At 41.1% G+C, this 21,600-nt stretch overlaps 1 protein-coding gene across 3 annotated transcripts in view; it reads left to right on the top strand.

Moving 5' to 3' along the window:
* Window positions 1-21,172, top strand: part of LOC119120378 (protein diaphanous homolog 3-like) — a 45,553-nt gene extending 24,381 nt beyond the window's left edge. For 2 of the 3 annotated variants that reach the window (XM_037247210.1, XM_037247208.1), the window contains 4 exons: window positions 1,554-1,689; window positions 4,608-4,703; window positions 4,884-4,946; window positions 20,063-21,172. In XM_037247210.1, the coding sequence (XP_037103105.1) occupies window positions 1,554-1,689; window positions 4,608-4,703; window positions 4,884-4,946; window positions 20,063-20,415 (648 nt within the window). In that variant the 3' untranslated portion in view covers window positions 20,416-21,172. The remainder of the gene's footprint in view (window positions 1-1,553; window positions 1,690-4,607; window positions 4,704-4,883; window positions 4,947-20,062) is intronic. The other variant, XM_037247211.1, reaches the window with a different exon arrangement.
* The last annotated feature ends 428 nt before the right edge of the window (window positions 21,173-21,600 follow it).

The following is a 21,600-nucleotide window of genomic DNA, read 5'->3' as shown; positions in this document are numbered from 1 at the left end:
TCCTAATTTGTTCAAAAGGTGTCTTCCCACCGACATCCAACCGGGAGGTCAAAGGGTGTGTTCATGCAGTAAATCTCAGCGCAGTAACCTCTCGGTCAAATCTGTGTCAGCATATACACCGCTGTGCCAAGGTCCATGCTAATAGCTACACGTTGTTTGGAGACCACTGCGTGTAATGAACTGAGCCTTCAACTGCAAGTGTGTGCCGCGTTCTCAAAATATGTGCGCACATTTGTGTGCGGGGAAAAGCTAAGCAGCTTTTCCTCGACGGGTGGGGGGGGAACGTCGACATGACAAGCGCATACAAAGGCATAGACAAACCAGCACACACACACATGCAGCATGCTCAGTCACCCGTAGGAAGGAGACCCAGGGCGAGGCCGCGCATCTGACAGGAATCCAATTGAGCGTGTCTAATGGCAGACATCCAGGAGAAGAGGCGGGGGAAAACAGACCTGGAGTGATGAGGAGAGCTAAGGGCAATATCCTCTCTGTGTTTGGCTCTGGCTCTCCCTCTCTCATTTTGCATCATCACTCTATTAGAATTTTGTATGGGCAATAAAACACGACCCCTGACATTTTTTTTTAATGATAGAATTACGTTAAGTTATACACCGGTATGTTTTTGTATTACTTATGATCTAACATACACATTAAGATGTTTTTTTTTTCCTCCCCCAACAAAGAACCTTTTTTCACTCCCATTTACTGCAACTCTATTGACATTTGGTTTTGGTGACAGCATGTTTTTGTCATTGTACTCTCGCTAGGTTTTTGTTTGAACAAAGTGGCTCTGACGTATTGCTCTTGAGCTGCTCTTCTCCTGCTGCACTGAAGCTAAGCGTGATTCACTCCAAGCTGGACCACTTGTTGTATCGACTCGTTATTGACTAACCATTGCTTTCTCTTTGCTAATGGCATCAAGCAAAGGGACATTTTTTCCCCCCTCCCCACTGTGAATCTGCATAACAACATTGATAGAACCATCTGTTGCGCAGATGCCATGTACTATTATGATTATCTTTTATCAACCCTGACTGGGTTATATTTTATTACAACTGGCATTGCTTTGCAGGACAGCAGGGAATTTAGTTTAGGTTAAGATTCAAGGTGATTAGATAGTTACTATACATTCTGAGGCTGTTTTTCAATCTGTGATTTATGCCTTCTTCTTTTTGTTTTTACATTCTCTTTGACATGAACTGGTTTATTAGAATACCAACGTTTTTAGCATTTCCTTTGAGGAAAGGCTATTAGGCTTCCTCTAAAGTCTTTTTCAAAGCCACAAGCTAAACTAAATGAAAAAGCATTAAAAATGTTCTAACTAAACTCGTTTATAAAAGCGGGTATTAGTTTTATGTAAACTCACCTCATAATGGCTGACACTAGAAGGACCAGGTAGATGAGAGCAGAGATAGACAAGCTCGCGGCAACCCGAACTTCCATTTGCAGAGTAAATAAAATGAACTCGTATGAACTCACACCCAGCGCTGAATACTGAAGCAAATTTGTACTCTGGCGCCGCTTACACGTTTTTGTTTCTCTTTTTACAGCAAGCACTCAAAGACAACACGAAGCGTAAGGAGTGTGAGGAGAAACAAAGGAGAGCACAGGCGGCAAAGGAAAAGGCTGAGCGTGAAAAGCAGGAGAGACAGCAGAAGAAGAGTGGCTTGCTTGAACTTAATGCAGGTAAAAACTCATTTCACCATTGCCTCACAAGATATTTCATGCTGTTGTTTTTGTTCCTCATTACATGCTTGTATGCCACAACAATCCAAGATCTAATTATAGGTTGCATTTTTTGCCACAAAGGTGAGATCAAGCATGGTCAGTTTTACATATTTGTGCGCCGCACGTATCCGGAATATTTGTATACTTGCGACTTAAAAAAGTGTCCCTGACTGTGCCCTTCAGTTAGAATTAAAGTAGACATTTAGAACACGCTTCAAACTTCCAGTTGTTGTTTTTTGGGTTTGTTTTTCCCTCCCCCCCTTTGGAGTATTGCGGGTGCCAAAAACTTGTTTAACAACACAGCCTCCAGACCTATTTTCAACGCCAAAAACCGAAGACTGGCAGGAAACTCCAGCCCATCAGCCCCAGCCCCATGCTAGCGTGTAGCACTAACATTTGCCAGCCATTGTAGCTTGCCTGCAGACAGAGTGCGCGTATAAAAACCACAAGTGTGTTTTGTGCCAAAGTACTGTCACACGTTTTGGCTAAATATAATATCAAAGCTTCTCGTTCCCTCGCTGTCGGGTGGCAAAGTTTAACACCAGAAGTTGTTTTACAGGGTTTAATAATAGAGCACGAGGTAATCGGTTAAGTCACATTCTGGTAAGATGTCAGATCACCCTTGTAAGTTATGTGTACAAAAATTTTATTTTGAAACGTTCTATTTGAAGGTATCTAGGAAATGTCAAAGCATAGCGCTATCTGTTGCTAAAGCTTTGGTGCTATTACATGCAGCTCGAGATGGTGCCTGGGTCTTGCACGAGAATTGTTTTACCGCAGAAAGCTTTTCTCGTCACATCACGCCGAGAAACGGCCATTTCGAAAAAACGTCGCCTCTTTTCAAAGGTTACTTGCACACCTTCAGGCACCCTAAAGGGGCCTAAAATCCCACTCTCCATTAGTCAGCCCAAAACCTCATTCCACCACCGACATGGCAAAGCCATCCAGCTCGAACCATCCAAAGTAGCACGATAGCCATCAGCAAATATAACTTTAAAAATTCATCTTCACGTTCTTCTCAGTCTGCCGAGTGGTGGCCAAAATACAAATGTATGCATCACTGCGAGCCTTTGGATGATTCTATTTAGTGAGGGGTCTTGAGAATCTTATTATCTAGGACTATGACGTGTTTATATATGTACGGGCGTGTGTGTGCATGCGTGTGCGAGTTCACTGTTTACTGTTGATGATGTTCAAATAAAGTGGATGGAGAAAGTCAACTTTGCAGCAAGCAGTACATGCCAACAAACTGCTGCTTTTGGCAGGGCAGGGTATCGCCACACCAACAGACAATACAACAGACATACAAGAACGAAATTAATATTTCATTTCATTTGGCATTTGGCCACCAACCGGGGCCCACCTGCTTTCACAAACTCTCTCGCTCTTTCTGTCTGTCTCCGACCAAATTTATTAACTAAAGAGCTTTCTCTTTGTTTGAGATTTGCCCTCAATGGAGATTTTGTATGTAATCATTTCATCATCCATCAATTCCCTAAAAGCCCCAGAAAGTCTGTTATCCACATTAGACTGAAGGACACTGCAATGAATAGCATAGGATAATAAAAACGTTGAGGTAACTTTTTTTTAGTTCTAGATGAGCATACTAATGTATACTATGATCATAATATTCGAATACATGCTGCCAGAGACCAAAATATCCACACACTGATGCACAGAATGTTCTCACCATCTGCAGTGTGTCATCTAGCAGCCTGAGTGAAGCCATTTGCATCGGGCCTGACGGAGATTGAAATTCAGATTGGATTGTTTTTTTTTTTTCCCTTCTGTAACTGTGCTTGTGTATGACAAATCTGTAGCATTAACTCCCAGGGTAGGCCGGGAGCTGGGATGTTTGTGCTCAGACATATTACACAACAAAGCGTTATTTAACATTCACTGTATGGCTACAAGCTACAAACTGTATTAAGGAATCAAATGCACAAAGAAGCAGAGGTGTGCAAAATATGGAGAACGATCTTTTTTTGTGTGCTTTCGTGCAATTGCAGAATCTTGTTGGCCATATTTATCAATTCTCAATTTTTTTTTTTTCCTGAAACGACATGAGTTTTCTTTTAGCTTACGTTTTTCGCATTTAAACATTGCAATTATGCTGTAATGTTCCTCCTGATTGATGTCTACAATTTGACTCTTTCTACTCCCCAATAATCGGGATCGTGTTCTATTTTCCACCTCAAGAGGCTCTCGATGTATTTCACATTCCCGCACTCTGGAGGAAAATACGTAGTCCGCTGCATTTGACGACACACACTGCGGGTTTCAGTTGATAGATCCGTTCCGTGTTATTTGTTTCATTTTGATGAGGAACACGCATGTGTGGAACTCTTGCTACACGTGATGAATCGCCGTAGCAGCCAAGACAATTTTAGACGTCAAGGAGCGTTGGGCCTGCTCAGAAATCCATGCTGTTGCTGTGCTCTGAGTAATGATGAAGCACAAGATGTGAGCGTAGATACTGCTGAACTTCGGGGTGGAGGTGTCACAAAAAAGCAGACAGTTTGTAGCATATTGTTTGTTTGAGGGAAACAATACTCTGTCTACACTTTGTAGTTTCCATGTCAGACACCACAGACTGTATTGATGTAGGATTAAGGTTTGATCAGACACATGCTGTCAGTGATTTGTATATTCTTACCTGGTTTCATTCACTTCCAATATTCTGTCAACAAATTGGCTTGACTTGTATTCCCAAACTATTTTTCATGAGCAAACACCAGCTTGTGTTTTTGTTGCGAGGCTCTTGTGTACGTGTCAGGTCGAAACGATTTGCAATCATTATGTAAAGTCTTCACAACTATAAGAAGGTCTTTCCTCATCTGATTTTCTTCAATAACCTCTTCTTCTTGGGTTTTCAGAGAATGATGAGACAGGCGTGATGGATAGCTTGCTCGAAGCTCTACAATCGGGAGCTGCATTCCGAGACCGCAGAAAAAGAGCACCAAGACCCAGAGGTAAAGCTCCCTGCACATGATTATGGACTCACATTGACTTGAACAGGGTGGTCCCAACTCGCTGGCCAGGAACAGCCCGCCACGCGTCCCCCACACCTCCAACTCAGGGCAAATTTCCAAAAAGTGGAACAACTCCTTACAGCGTGCGTTTGCATTGTGTGTAAACCGCCTCCGTTGCAGATAACCAGCTGAAGACCATCAGTCCCAGATCCTACCGTCAGGTTCTAAAGCCCGTTGATCACGGTAAAGCAGAATCCAGTAATGTACTCGGCTAAGATCTCAGGCATGGCCAATACTATCTACTTGCTCTCATAAATCATCTTTAACCATTTTCTCCTCTGCTTGGAATGGGAACTGCGTTCTTTATGCTCTTACCTTTTCAGTGATCCTTCTTCTCGTGACCCCGTGTGCACCGCGCACTTTGTATGGATGGCTACTTTTGAGCAGTGGTGTGTTTTGGGGTGGATACAGACAGTGTTTGGGGAAAGCTGTGTTAAGATTCTTTGAACTCTGCGGGCGGGCTGTTCTTTTGCCGTGGTTTATCAAAGTCATCTTTTTGTTTTCTGAATTTGAATTCACGTTGAAAAAATAGTGAAACATTGCCGACTTGAGGTGAATGTTGTGTTAAGCAAAATGGCGAAAAGTATTCATTGAGACAAAGCATCCGTATATTAAATACAATTTAATATTGATTACGAGTACTTTTGAATAAATATATATCAAATTAAGTCGGCTATTAAGTTGGCCATTGAGTTGGCTTTCAAACATAACACATCTGATTTCATTTTTTCAAAGGTCCTCGACATTCACGACTGAGTCACTTACATTTTCGCCCTTTTACCTTTTATTACCTGTAATCGAAATCCCCACGGGCCAAGGTACGGCGCACATGAATAAAATTATTCAAGCTCAAGTCCGCCCACATCATTGATGGCAATGATAAAGGGCCTCGCTCAGTTGTTCTGCCTTGGAAAGCGATGAAGGGTTGGGAGAGATGCAGTGTGGGAGGAAAAAGACAGATCGAGGTGGCTGTAACATCTGAAACAAAGAGAAATTGTGTGTGGAAAAAAGATTAAAACAGTTGGTTTGCCTCAAACATATTTCTAATATGCAGTAAGAAACAAATATGGATCCTGGGACTGACGTGTTTGATTCAATCACAAAGATTGTACAAGGCAGACCAACAGTAGCTATTAACGTGGGGACGACAATAAATACAATACACAAACTTACTCTTTAATAATGAATCCATTTTGATTGGAATAAGGACTTGGAAGTGAGCAGTTGGTAGTTACAGACCTGCCTGTGTTGACCCGTAAACCTTAAAGGCTCATCTGTATTTGCATAGCGGGGCCCAGTGTTGTGTTCAATGCCAAACACCCTGAGCAAACAGCTAATTACTTTTCTCTGCCCTGCCCAAACACCAGCTCAGCCCTCTCAGTGCCCATTCATCTTAATTTCCCCCACTCTGCCATCTGCCGCCTAAATAACACTCCTCCACATTTCCCTACCATCCCGCCCGCATCCCTGCTGTCTTATTCTATACTCTCATGGCCTGACAGTGGCCCACCCCAAATATAATTACCTGTTATTGGTATGAAGTCTACACTCCTGCCTCAGCCCATCACTCATAATTCCCCGCCCGCCTACCTCGCAAGAAAATCGAGCTCTTTTATCTCCACACTTGAGAGCCAGACTTAATTCTGGTATAGTGGCAATGCTTATTGTGAGGTATAGTCGCTGAAGTGGCTGCCTTAACGTTCACACCGTCTAAATACCAACTTTTGCAGATATATGGTTTAAATAATTGATCTCATCCGTGATGAGATTGCAACAGCAGAAATAACGAATGCAGAAAAATCTGTGCTTTCCTATTCTGCAATTCATGTTGGAGGAAGCCTTTTCAAATGTGACCATTCATTGTGTTGTCATGGCACAATTCTGCTACAGATCAGTTATTGCTCGACCGTGTTCTTCATTCGGAACATTTTCATGAGTCGTCCTTAGTGCCAGTTAACATGAATGGCATTGTTTCCATTTACAATTGAACACCAAATGAAGTCAGAATTTATTCAACTCTTCTAATCTAAAAATTAACATGACTCGGCAAATGAGGACCAGCGTAACCATGCGGCTTTTTGTTTTGTTTTGAAGCGGTCCGCATTATTCTTGAGCACACATTCGCACGTAAAAGTACGCAGACACAACCGACTTGAAGGGATGAAGGTAAGCGGGCTTTGTGGTAGCCGGCCTGAGTTAGGATAAGGCTTTAGGGCTTTGGGGCTCCTTGGCTCTCCAAATTGGATTGGGCTCTGCAGAATGATGGATCGATGGTGGTTAGCCACACGGGTGTACGAGACGTATTGAATCTATAAAGCAGTCATAGCTTTTTAACTGTATCCGCCTGAAAATGTCTCTCCAGGCACTGTCTGATCATTTCATTAGTTTTTGGAAAAGCCATTACCTTAAGGTTGTTGAGAGACGTAGTTGTGGAGGTATACAGTATATGGTTATGGATGTTTTTAATTGGTCTAAAGTTACTGTGTAATAAGAGTTTAAAATGGTTTGGAGAGAATAATTTCGGTAATACGAAGGCAGATGATTAGTAATTATTTTATATTTATTTTATTGTAATAAAGATGAATTAATCAAAAGGGGAGGAAAAAAACATTGAAAATGACCTTGAAAATAGAATGTCACATTACATTGTAACCACAAATTTTACGAGGGGGGAAAACACTATTAGATTATTTTCCATAATAATTCAGCTCTAGTTATTATAACTTCAAAGGCTCAATAGTGGACCACTTGTTTTTAGTAGATGCTGATTAATTTACGTTTTAATCTAAAATTACGTTTTTTCATATTACAATACACTAATCTGTATTTCTTATTGTCAACCAAAAGCTACCTCTCAGCTTTGACCAAACTGCACATTTCTTACTCAGCAGGCAGAATTTAAAATGCTATTTAATTTGCCTTTGAATAATGGCATCCCTCAAAGCTGCATGCTAATGAATTATTGATTTTTGAATGAAAAGTCACATTATAAATTATGGCTCTGATGTAATGCCCTAATATTGCATTGAAATACTATTTAAGTCTTTTTATTTATTGGTATGTGGCACCTTTTGGCCAGTAAAATTGTAAGTAGTAGGGCACATATTTCAGAACACAGAGGCATTACATAAGGCTCCTGGTATAACGTGTACATTGTGTGTGGTCAAGTTCAACCACAACAAAGCCACTCCCTCACTGGCTTTTGACCATCACAAAAAATATGTCAGTATTTTACATAACATGTAGTTTGTTTTCTCTGTGTGGAAATGGGAAACATACCTTCATTGTTTGGAAAAGGAAAAGCGGAAGCCACACTTGAGGTGGCAATAGCATCACCATTTTTCATATAAGTCTTTATTTCCCCCCTCTCTAGACTACGTGTTAAAAAATTGAGTGCGGATGGGCTCTGTCTGGAATGTGAGAGTGTTGATGAACAAGGCTGACTTATCTCGGAAGGCTTTGGAGACGGAAGGTGCCGGCTGCCTGTAAATCATCCGCCGTAGCTCCGACATTGGAAGGTGTTTGGGCTACAGCCCGCTTGACGTGATTTATCAGTATGGTGAGTGATTATAGGAAGCCTCTGTACGTCAGAAGCAGATGGACCTAAAAAAAAAAAAGGTTCCTTGGCGTTTCATGAAACATGCAAATCATCATTCATCAGGGCCTGTGAGAAATAGTCATCGAAAGACATTGGGAAATGCGAAGCGGTTTCCGGGACCATTCTTGATAGCAAAATGCTATCTTATAGCTAATTGTTGTGATCACTGGCCTTCCAGCTTGTCACTCTTCCGTGTCGTATGTGAAAACAGCTTGAGGTAGGAAATGACAAAATACGGGACCTTTTTCATTTGGAATGGATAATTATCTGTCTGGGGTGTTACATAGGCGAAATGACGAGCACCAAAATAGATCAAGTAAAAGAAAAAGTCTGTGATCTCGTTTCCTGGCAGTGAAGTGGAATCAAGTAATGAAACACTTAACGTTAAACCGCTGCGCTTTTCATGTGCAAATTCAACTTCACACATTGACAGTTCACTCAGGCTCGGTTGATGACTTTTTTTTTTTTTTTTTATCCTACTTGTCATGTTTTTTTTATTAAATGTAAGTCATTACGTCTTTGCCTGGTTCCGGTTGCCATGACTAAAAGAGTCCTACTTTGATGAATGAGGGTGAAGGAGTTGACACTCATTTTAATAAACTTAAATGATTATCTTTGAAGATGCGCATGCAATAAATAAACATCAACACAAACTAGAACAATCGCGACCTCACAGGGAAGGCAGTGGGTGAAGGTGCTTGACACACATACAAGAACACAAATATGAGCAAGTGGCAGCATTTAAATGCAACAGTGGGAAGATCTAATGGGAGATAAATCAAATCAGAGCAGAATGGGATTTCTCCCATTATAAAATATGTTTCTATGCCTTCCCTTGCTCTTGACCTGAAAAAATATGATAATAATTCCATTTGACGGTTGTTTTGTTTTTGTATTTTCAAAGAGCGCTAACCCTTCAAGGTTGACGTCGTCCTCATGACAATTTAATAAGCTTCATAAGGAAATGTGCCATTGCATTTTTTTTAGAAAGCAGGTATGTCTTGGTTTAAACATAATTTAATTAATGTATTTTTCCCCCAAACTTTGTTTCTTTATCCGCGGACATGTTGTTGAGTTGCTCGGATAATTGAGGGAAAGTATGAGCATTGCAAATTGCTTCGTCTCCCTGCCGTTCTCGGCATTTCCGCTCTCCACCTATAGCTAATTTTTGACGACAGTTCCTTCCTCCCTTTCCCTCCAACTTTGTGTCTTGCTTTCTGTTCATCAAATTACCTGTGATTGATTCTGATTGTCAGTAGCAGATGCATCCGCCTGGTGTTTTGTCCGTGTCAAGTGAAGCCTAAGGTTAGCAGCGTTACTTATCAATCAATGCTTCTCCAGCTTCAATGTCTGGATAAAGTCACTTGGCTTCCAAAGACCTGGTATTGTTTCATCAAGTTATCTCGAAAGGAAAATTCTTTCATATTTATCTGCAGAGATTTCCCCCCAAACTTCAAATCTTTTACCTCTAACGCACTGAAAATACCCGACTGGCAACATCAAGTATCTGCGTCTCAATTTGTTAAGTCTTTCTCGACAAGACCTTTGTGGATACACCTTTATCTGAAAGCCTTTGAATGGTTTCAAATAAGTCACAGTCATGTACTAATCATAAAAATCCAATAAGACTGCATTCAAGATATTTTGCAGCATATTTCATCATTTGCCCGCCTTCGCATGTAACAGGAGCATACCTTGTTGGCTACCCTGTTTGAAATCATTCTTAATTTATACTCACTGGAAATTACACTCTAATGTGTTTCAATAGCACTTCTCCCAAATAATAAACTATGGATAGACAGTAAGATAAAAAAAAGTGCAGCTTGATTTGTCAGGTTTTCTATTCACAGATGCCAAAGATGCAACACATTCCATGAGAGTAGTTCACCTTCAGATTGTTGTGATTGCAGATAAAACATTCAATGTAAAGTGAATTTCTTCCTTTCAGATTTATTCAACATACTCTAACTGTATAGGAAATATTTTATTCTACTGTTTATGTCTTAAAAAATAAGGAACATTTCAATGTTAAATGAATTTTATTTTTCATATATTATAAAATATAAAAATATTATACATTAAGTAAAACTGCTCACACTTCGGAAATCTAATTGAAAGTATTGCGTATAATTAACCATACCGATTACAATGGAGCGTCATCTCTTCCTTTTTTAGCCTGAGAAAAGCGTAGACACTTGATTCCCGAGGACCAGGCAATCATAAGACCAAAACGTGGGCTTATGTTTACGCTGCCTGTGACTGATAATCACTCACTCGTGTTGGCCAGTTTGTTCTCGATAGTCTGGCAGCTAGTCTTCATGAATCATTTGGATCAGAACTCGCTATGTGGACACATGGCTATCAGTGGCTCTGTGGCTTCCCCCCCCCACACACACATTGTGTGTGAGTTTTGGCAGTAGACAAGAAGCAAAATAAAGATTTCTGTAAATCGTAGGATTTGCTAATGTTTGTATTTTGGGCCGCTAATCACTACGGGACATATTCTGCGTAGTTTTGGCTGTGCCCGTCTCTCGTCCACTCCATTGTGTCATTTACCTCGTGCCAGATAGGCACTCTGGGTTGATCAAGCCTGAAGCGTAGGTGTTCTCTGGCCCCTGCAAGCATGCTGCACACATTCTCCCGTGGATTTAAGCATTTTTTTCCTCTGTGCTATAAATCCTCGCTGGCCGGGACCTCAGCGTCCTTGCTACTGTAGCGATTTAGCAAGCGAGAGTGGACTCAGGTGTCTTCACATTCATTCTCTCTCTCCGTTGCTGCGATGGCCCCTTTCCAACTTCTCTCCGCTTGACCTCGGCACCGTCGGACACAGACGCTCGCTCTTTTAAAGCCTTGTCTCGAAGGACGCGAGATTATTTGAATGTATTATTAATATGAAAGATAAACAGTCTCGAGATAAAAGCAAGCTATTGCTTGGAAAGACATACAATCGGCGGAGCCTGGGAAATGCTTTGAATATCTTTAAGATTCTTTATTTTGCTTGCATATATTTTGATTTAGTGTTTTGTTATAATACATTGTTTATTCTCTTGACAGTTTGATCAATGTATTTGTGCTTTTCAAACAAATGTGTCAGACTTCGTATAGATTTTCATGGATTCAAATTAACCGGGATATCTACAAATGTTTTTTTATTAACACACAGTTAAAAAAAAATCATTATAATAAACAGATGCCTCCAAACAAATACAGAAATGGGAAGGATAATGAAGGCGAGCCATATTGATAAATTTGAGATGACAGTGAGGAGGAGGAGAGCGGGAGAGCAATGCAACGCAGCCAATCATGCCCCAGTGGTTCTTCTAATCGCGCAAACAAGGTCACCGTGCTCCAGAGCCAAACTGGCAGCCGATATGCTTGCATCTCAAACACGCCCTTTCATCCGCTATTATCTTTTTTTGCCATCATTGCGCCTGTTTCCTTCGCTCATTTAATCAAACACAGACAACTGAAATGACTAATAGAACAGCACACACCAGCAATTAATGCACTACTCTTATCAGTTCAATGCATCAATAGAACGATTTTTTTCCCCCGGCTCTAGGAAAAGTAAAATTGATTACTGCTTAACATACTGAAAATAACAGCAGATGAAGAGTGCATGCCAAACGTTCCTCTCCAGTGGTTCCGAGACATTGCCCCAATTGAAATTGGAATGACAGCTAAAAAACAAATGCCCCAAAATATTCAGAAGTCCGACATATTTTTGTATATTCGTTATTAGACGAACCACCAGTGTTTTTGTATCCCACTGTGTATTCTGCAATTGGTGGTGCGTGCCTTTGTTAGCCTTGATAAATACAACAACAAAAAGAAAACATCAGTCGTCCTAATTTCTGCCAGCATCAAAGGATTAACTCTGCGTGTTGCTTTTTAACTTTGCGCAATTCAGTTGTGACCAAAATTATCAGCCCCCCCTTTTGAAATTCGACTTCTCTGCAGAAATTGCTATAATGCACATCTCTTATCTGCGAAACAAATCAAAACTTGACAAGTTTGATCATATTTCCTTGATACAATGAGTTTAAAAAAGTGGGTGTGACGTCACCGTTACGTTTTCGAGAGACTTTGTCAGCATCGGCAAATGCCAAGGGTCTTGTTTACCCAAGTGAAAACAAAAAGCCATTTTTCCCGTTTGTTGTCTGTGGATTTTGAAGGATGAATTCCAATCAACAATAAGGCTAAGGTTAGTCGTTGTACAGCTGAAGGAAAGCACTGTCAGCAAAATCAGCTTTAGGTTAAAAATCGGATGTATTTCCATGGCAGTGTCATGTGACATGCGCTCTGTGCTGATCAATGAACTCTGAATTTGTGAACCAAACTATCAAAATAGCCTTTCATTGTTTCTACATAAGCATCTAATTTACTTTAACCGCCAGCGACAAAGTCTCTACTCATGCGCTGGCAACTATTTGCAAAATTGACTTGCCCAAGTCGGATATGTGTCTTCTCCTTTGGAGGTCACACGTCACTGTTCATCTTTTTATTGATTAACATCTGTACATTCTAAACGCACCAACGCCACCCTCCTTGAATTCCCGTCATTTTTCTGCCGTGTTGAACTACAACCCTCTCCATTCCCTTGAAGGTGATCGTGCTAATGTGTTCCCCTGAGCTATGATATGTACAAACTAATTTTTTTCCCCCGCATCATTTGTCTGCTGCCTCCATTAATGGTTCTTTGAATGCAACTGGCCATCAGTTGCAAGTGTAGAAGTAATATGACGGATTTGCAGTCCACGGAATGGATACGTCCAATTATGTGTCTCTGGTGTAAATATTTTATTATGTTCCTCCCAAAAAAATTGCACGGACCAATCATGCGTGTGTTTTTAATTGCTGGGCCTGAGAAAGGAGAAGCCCCAGGAGAGGTGGCAAACTCAGAACCATCGGTGCATCTTTGTCCGTGTCATTGGGACGCAGCCATCATTGATGTTTTTGTTGAATGTTTTCCTGGGTAAACTTTTCAGATTTTTGTATTAAATGAAAATTTGCATGCATGGTATATGGAAAAAACGAATGTTTCCCTGCTACAGTGAAAATCCTGTCGCTTTGGCCACCACTTATCCATTTCGCTTAGAACCGTTGCAAATCACATTAGCGCTGCCAGTTTCTGTAGCACGGTTGTCATTTGGTCTTCATATATTACGAGTTTTCACTTTATATGGATTTTGATCCACGGCAAATGCACAATGAAGACTTCTAACGTGCTGCACCGAACCATATCTGACCCTTCAACTCTTTTGTACCAACCACCCCGTTATTGGGTCAACCCCTAACCAGTCAGAACTTCATGCAAACGTCTTTCGATATTATGTTAATGTAATCTGTTTGATTTATCAGTGAGACATCCCATCAGTTATGCAAAAATCTTGGACCTCGCTTTTCATTCCCTCTTTGTTTTAATGCTGATATGCCTTGATTTGATCACATTTTCCAAAGGCTGCTAAATGGGCATACATGCTCATGCCCACAGGCTTGCGCATGTGTTTGTCATGTTTATTCATCGTAGATTATATATGAGCTCAATTGGGCATAAATTAAGCATTTTGTGATGTCGCAGGCAGTGTATAATATTGCGAGGCCCTTTTGTTCTGATTTGTATTGGGTATTCCAGCCAAGTATCTCTTCCTTTTCAACTATCAGTGCAATTAAAGTTTTCAGAATTGTATCCTACGTACTAATTCAAAACATTGGGCTCACATGATGAAAATGATCCTAATATCAATTAACAGTACCAAAATACAATTACACCCATTTAAAGTGGAAATTGGGTCACACACACAAAGTGTGTGGGTGTGCGTGTGTGCGTGTGTGTGTCTGTGTGTGTGTGTGTGTGTGTGTGTGTGTGTGTGTGTGTGTGTGTGTGTGTGTGTGTGTGTGTGTGTGTGTGTGTGTGTGTGTGTGTGTGTGTGTGTGTGTGTGTGTGTGTGTGTGTGTGTGTGTGTGTGTGTGTGTGTGTGTGTGTGTGTGTGTGTGTGTGTGTGTGTGTGTGTGTGTGTGTGTGTGTGTGTGTGTGTGTGTGTGTGTGTGTGTGTGTGTGTGTGTGTGTGTGTGCGCGCGCGCGCGCGCGTGCGTGCGCGCGCGCGTGCGTGCGTGCGTGCGTGCGTGCGTGCGTGCGTGCGTGCGTGCGTGCGTGCGTGCGTGCGTGCGTGCGTGCGTGCGTGTGTTAGCGTGTGTTAGCGTGTGTTAGCGTGCGTGCGTGCGTGTGTTAGCGTGTGTTAGCGTGTGTTAGCGTGTGTTAGCGTGTGTGTGATTGCGTGTGTGTGTGATTGCGTGTGTGTGATTGCGTGTGTGTGATTGCGTGTGTGTGATTGCGTGTGTGTGATTGCGTGCGTGTGATTGCGTGCGTGTGATTGCGTGCGTGTGATTGCGTGCGTGTGATTGTGTGTGTATTGGCGGAGGGACAGATAGACAGAAAGACAGACATAGCTAGATAGACCGACAGATACATTGGCAGACAGACAGGTGGACAGATAGTCAGATAGATAGATAGATAGATAGATAGATAGATAGATAGATAGATAGATAGATAGATAGATAGATAGATAGATAGATAGATAGATAGAGACAGGTTTTGAGAGTAGCCAGGGTGTTACAGTACCACTATTAAAGTAAACAAAGGAAAAGGGAACCAAATGAGAAGGAAGGCAGGAAAAAGTGCAAAGTTGTTTGACAGAGAAAGAGGGCAAACTCTGTGTTGACGGAGACAGGCTGGTTACCAGATGGCTTTTGTCAGAAAGCGAGGGGAACGGAGAGCAAACTGCCGAAGAGATGGGGCCGATGTGGCCGTCTGTAATGCGATATGGCAGATGCGATTTTATTTTTAGGACGCGAGGCCCCAGAACGATAGGTTTTATAGGGTTTTGAGTGGGTTGATCTTTTTAAATATTCAACTTCAATGAAATATAGAGCATGACTCCAGGCCGTTTGGAATACATAAGTCTGTTTGGCAGTACTGGCCTTGCATGTTGAGATCTGTCAAGCAGCCTGAGTGTTAAACACAACCGCTCAAGTGGCACTGAAAACAATGGCAAAAAAAGGAGCACGACTCAAATATCTATAGGAGGCTTACTTATTTACTCACATTTCCATTTAAGTAGACAATATAACTGTTATTTACACTTTGGGGCCTTTTTTTAAGAAAAAAAATAATGTCTCCATCCTTCTTAAGAAAGCACTAACCAGCCACCACAGACTTGTTTAAAAGGGGAAAAAGGGTTTCATTATCACATAATTGCAAATGCGTATTAACAGTATTTTTTTCTTTTTTCCGGCTTACAATGGCAGAGAAAACGGCTGTCTGCCGTTAGTGTGAATCTGCTGTTGTGTTGAATATGTATTCACACGCTCACTGATGGGGATATTTACCAGCCGTAACCACATAAATAACAACAGGTAGCAGAGCCCCAAAGCCCAGATATGTTTAATTCAAGCCGGCAGCTGTGAACTACACTGGCAATATTTTATCAGAGCTTAATAGAAAAGGTGAACATGTGAGTCTGTGGGCGAGATGGAAGTAGAAGAGGCCTTTTGCAAGTGATGCCGTCCTACTATGAGTATACATTCTCAGTCCATTAGCCCGCGTGTCATTCTAGTGAGGCTGAGTCGATTAAGAGCCATCTGCCAGGTGTTTCTCTTCTTTCTAATGTCTTTTAATTGCCGGCTGCATTTCAAAACACAGCGAGTTTTGCCTTGAGTGAATACATTTTTGCAAATTAGCCTCGCTAATTGACAGCTCAGATTATCAATGTACCCCCCCTCGTTTTTTTGTGTTACTACTAAATGAACGCGTCCTTCACAAAGTGAGGTGATTCGAGGATTTGTGTGCGTTTTATTCATCTTTTGATTTATTCTTTATTAAACTAGATTGAAAACAGCTCCTCAAATACAAAGCAATGCAATTTGTCTCTTAAGGCGACAGTTTATAGAAGATAGCGGACACTTGCAATAAATAACACAATCTCCAAATGTAACCGATCTTTGTTAAGCCGATTTTTGTGCTGTGATGTTAAGTTTGGTTAGGGTGTAAAATACGCCAATAACTGTCCAGTTACTCTAATTGTATCAAGTTTTGCTATAATTTGAAATTTTGTGCAGTATTGTTTTTGTAAAATTAATTCTGTTGAGAAGAAGCCAGTGTGGTGGGGAATCGGGTGGACTTTTGAGGCATTGTTGGATGCACCAAAGCGTGCAAACTCAATGTCATGCTTCAGTGCAGCCCACAGCGGTTTGGGTTCACCGAAGGGCGCAAGACTTGACGGACTTTCAAGTCAGCCCTTTCATATTCTCGAGGTTTCCCCCTTTGTTTTGGGAGCGACACCGTCTTCTTCCAGTAATGTTACTTAGTGATGTTTTCTTGAATGCGTCCGACCGAAAATGTCAGACGTGCTTTGAACTTGTGCCCACCTGATACCGATTTTTTTTGTTGTTATTTTTGTTTGTACCGATCGTGGTTCCAATATTTGGCAAGGAGAAAAGAATCTGGAAAACGATTAATCGGAAAAATTGTGTTGTTTTTGTTTGGACTGGCCCTGGTTCCAATATTTGGCAGGAGAAAAGAATCTGTCAACCAGTTAATCAGACAATTAATTTAAGACATAAATAATGAAAAATAAAACCTTTTTCAGCGATTTAATGTCATGTAGTGGGCAAATGAAAGACAAGATGAATAAGCCGCAGTGTCGCAGCAGCCGAGGTGCGAATCTAAAGTACGTATGCTAGGTTTGATCCCTTTAGCTTTAACTTGTTGTGTCAATCACTCCACGGGGAGAAACGGCCTCTTCTTATAAGTGTCTGACTACTTTCTTCTGCATATGATCAAATACTGCAAACTTCATAAGAGCGAAGAGACGGCGAGTGTGAGAGTGGTGAGAGGAAAGGCTCATCTGCATCTTGTTTGATGTGGCAAATGATCTGATGAGGAGGGGAAATGTGGATTCTTCCTCGCAGCTATTTGCAGAGAGAGGGAAAAAAATGGACAGGGCCTTTTGTACAAAACACAATCTTACCAAACATATGAGCATGTTTATCTTTCTTTTTTGAACAATAATTTGTCTTTTTTAAAAAAAAAAAAAAATCCTTCTTCTATAACCAACATGGCCCGGCAAAGTTGAGAAAAACACTTTAGCTACCACCATAGATCATTTTTATTAGATATCGTTGACATGCGTAGACAAATGAAAACAGCAGCAAGATGTTGACTGGAACGTTCCGAGATCCGACTTGCAATTGACATCCGCAATAAATGGCGTAATGCTATCAAGAGCTACTAGACTTCCCAAGGAATGACCTTTGGTATAAGTGTGAAATTGCCAAGCTGCCATTACACTATGAATCGTAATCTTTTAGTGTCACAGTTTGTGAATCTATTATCTGGAACATTTAATCGCTTTAAAAAAAATCGCAATTCAAATAACTCGCCAATTGCTATGAATACAACTCAATGTCTTCTTCCGAACCGACTGATCCAAGCCTGCATTTGTAGAACGCGCTTTGTGTTTTCCCCAAAACCTTTCTCACAGTTGCAAGACTCAAACGATCCTGATAATTACAAAGCATCAGGAACAAAGTTGTCTGGTCCAGCCCCTGATTGGCAGATTAAGCAGTACAATCATTACTTGAGTTCATGAAGCTCATCAGGAGCCCGGCCAGACAACATATCCTTATCCGTCTCTTCCTAAATGTCTTGCTAAACTAAAGAATTGGAATTCAGGGGAAGCCCCAACTCTCGCCTGATTATTTATTGATTAAAGCGGATACGTCAATACTTTTGCCCCATCGCGGTTAAACACTCGCGAGTCTCGGTCCGAACGGTTATCTGCCGGCAACTCGCGCTTGACTTTTAGTGTCAGCTTTCGGATGAAATTAGCAAGCGGGCGATGACACACGCTTCACATCTTTCCGCCTCGCTTTACAGCCTCTATGAAGGCAAACATTGAGAAGCTATTTGACTTCAGAGGATGGGTGAGCGAGCATGTCACTGAAAGGGAAGCGTGAGGAGAAACTGAACCCGAGAGCACTTTGATCATGTTCGCTACTTTAATGCTTGATGGCGTAACAACCATCAGATAAAAAATAAAAACGGTACATAAGAGCTAATCGTGATCTCAATATACTGCGTAGGAATCAATATCTCATCAGGCCTGTAATTTATGAATCTGAATTTGTTTGGAATCATACCTTAGTTTTGGAAAAAAACTGGCAATATTTTGTCACTATTCGACCTACTCTCTAAGATGATTGGCATTCTATCAGCAGCAGGATGTTGGAAGTTAAAAGGCAATTTACCGATATCACTATAGCCAATTTTCACATTAGCGCTGAGTGTGTTTGGCGACAAATTCGTGTTTATGAGGCATTGCTCACACCTCGAGCGGGAAAGCAGTCGCCAGGGTAAATGTCAGAAGGAGAAAGAATGGAATTATGAAACGAGTTTTGGCTTTTCGATAGCGGTAAGTCACGGTCGAATGAAATAACATTGTCCTTTTTTTTCCGAACGGCGTCATGTTCTGCAATTGTGTCTCGGGGGGTGGCACCTGTGATCGAAGGCGTACTTTGCTTAATTTTCGCAGTCTGCTCCATCTTGTCTGGTCTCCTCTGTACTCTCCCTATATCCTTATTTATTTGTCAGAGTTTGTGTTCAGGGACTTTGCTTGTCATTCGTCAGCGTGCCCATAAAACACACTGTCATGACTGACTGGCCACGCTCCAAGCTCATTACCGATTGGCTGACAGAGCGGCCTGTTCTGTTCTGCTCCGCTGTGTCTGACTCCTCTTTGCCAGACGTCCCGCGTTCGGGAAACTTTAAATGCGGCGGTGTCGGCGCTCCTGCCGTACCTTCGCCGTCTCCTGCTCAAGGTCGCATGAATATGGATTGGCCCTCTCCCGCCAGCATGCACATACTGATGATGAAGTCCAAGCTCCACTCACAGGGATAATAATTCACGATGCGGCTCTGATTTGCTCACTGACTGACTGTTCTTAACACTATGAAAGCAGATGGGAAGGGCCGGGGAGGGCGAGGACCGCGGAGGGGGGTGACGAGACCCATCGAAGTTGAACAGATAATGATGGTGAACCCAGCGAGTTGTAGGATGGACATCATTGATGAGGAAAGAAAACATGACTGAAAGATAAATATGTGTGTCTCCATCTTTGTGTGTTTGCATCCCAACAAACAAACAGCGCCAATGTGGATGTTCACTTTGCTTCTTGTGACTTAAGTGCCCCCCCCTCGCTTCTCCTCATCATTTGTTTGCCACATTGACAACTTTAATGTTGTTTTCTTTGCTTATAATCAAGTTCCTTTGCTTGCAATTGTCTAACAATCGTGCTGCTCATAAATTTCTACAATAGGGCTGGGCAATATGGTTCAAAAGTATCACCGTCGTATCAGTCGAGCAATTTTACTCCTCCAAATAAGTACGAGGAAAAGAGCTGAATTTCACTTATTTTAAAGTAGAAGATTTACATTAAATGAATATTAAATAATTTAAATAAAATAAATATTTACATTAAATTAAAAGCAGTTGAAACAACTATGACAATTTTTATTTAACCTTTAATTTTAATGGCTATTGGAATATTCTATTGATTTTGAATTATTGCCCAGCCCTATTCCACAACCTGTCATCATACACTTTTGCTCACTGTTTTGTTTACTCACCCCCTCCCCTTACAGAAAACAAGAAGGCAATTTTACTCCGTTCTCGATCTCGCCAAAACGTCCATGCCGTTTCTGCGGCGGCGAAGGCTCCGCCCACCAAGGAATCTGACAGCCAAGCAGCAGCAGCACCGTTCAAATCTGCGCTGCGTTCCGACACGGCACACAGGTACAAGAACACCCCGGGCCACACTTATGCGTCAGAGAGCGGAAGAGCGGCGGTGAGGGAAGATCCCAAACCTATAGAGATCAAGAGAAGGGATGAAGGCGAGCCTCTGGCCTCTCAGACGCCATCCAGCGGTGCCGTGCACTCCAGCGCCGGCAGCCAGTCTGATGTGCAAGCTCTGTTGGCGAAACTCAGGGCCTTGTAGGAGTCTCGATACAACCAAACATTGGCTTTATAGTTTGCACACACGTATCATCTTAAGAAGTGAATCTTTGAAGAAGCTTCACAGAATTAAAACTGTTAGACCAAATTGTGGCTGAAAGTATATCAAAAAGACACAAGTTGGTGTCTTTGTAAATATTAAACCTGACCTGAAATTGCAGTTTTTGTTGTCCAAAAACGTTAACGTCAAACGACTTAGCACTTTCTGATACAAATGTTATTCAGTTTTCCTGTATTTATCTTACATTCATGCAAATTTGTCTTATCTCATGAATAACATTTGTTCAGCAGGCTTTCAAAAGAATTTAGTTGGAAATCATACAAGATATTAGCACTACATAGGACACTTTTCAATTCCAACATCTCCACAGGATTATTTGATTTTAGCATTTAAAATCTAACTCATTGTGGAACAATTGTCTCTTATGGGCTAAGTTTTGTATTTTCCTCATGTTGTGTGTTCTATTTTCTATATTTAAAACGTTTTTTTCTACTTACAATGTGTAACCTGATATATGATTGTAACTTTTCAAGGGACATGCTTAGAGATTGTTTGACAGTAAAATGTATTTGACCATGTTTTTAGCCAAAGGAACGTTTATACCCAAGCATTACTAATTATGTCTTAAACTACTGTCCATGCTTTGCAAATAAAAATGTTAATTGCTGCTTATTCAATCCTGATATTAAATGCTTCCTTTTATATTCCAATTTGCAATAAAATAGTTGGCTATGTGACAGATGCTGTCATTGTCTGCTTCCCCCCTGAAACAAAGTAACGCTCCTTTTTGGGTTAACGTTTGCTAATTGCGACGCTAATGCGCAGTCCATTGAAATCAAACATAATAATTGCATCGGGAATGATTCCCTTGCAAATACAATCATGCTCAGTTGATTGGAACTGTCGGAGCCATCTTCATTTATTGCTTTTAAAAGAGATAGAACTTCATCAAAGTTGGTTGGTAGGAAAATATTTATCTCATATTTTAATTTCACCAATCACCACCAGATGTGTGGGTGTTTTTATTTTAATTCTTTATTTGACTTCATAAAGGGAGTTTTGTTTAACTTGAGCAAACATATTTTCGAGAAAAATCTCACAAGGTCTTTTGATGAGGTGACTGAAAATGTCTTAATTAAATAATGTTTTTTATCAATTAATTAAATT

Source organism: Syngnathus acus, chromosome 3 (assembly GCF_901709675.1).
Source record: "Syngnathus acus chromosome 3, fSynAcu1.2, whole genome shotgun sequence".
Lineage (NCBI taxonomy): Eukaryota > Metazoa > Chordata > Actinopteri > Syngnathiformes > Syngnathidae > Syngnathus > Syngnathus acus.
The sequence above is the reverse complement of the archived record's forward strand: the minus strand, read 5'-3'. Positions and strand labels throughout refer to the sequence as shown.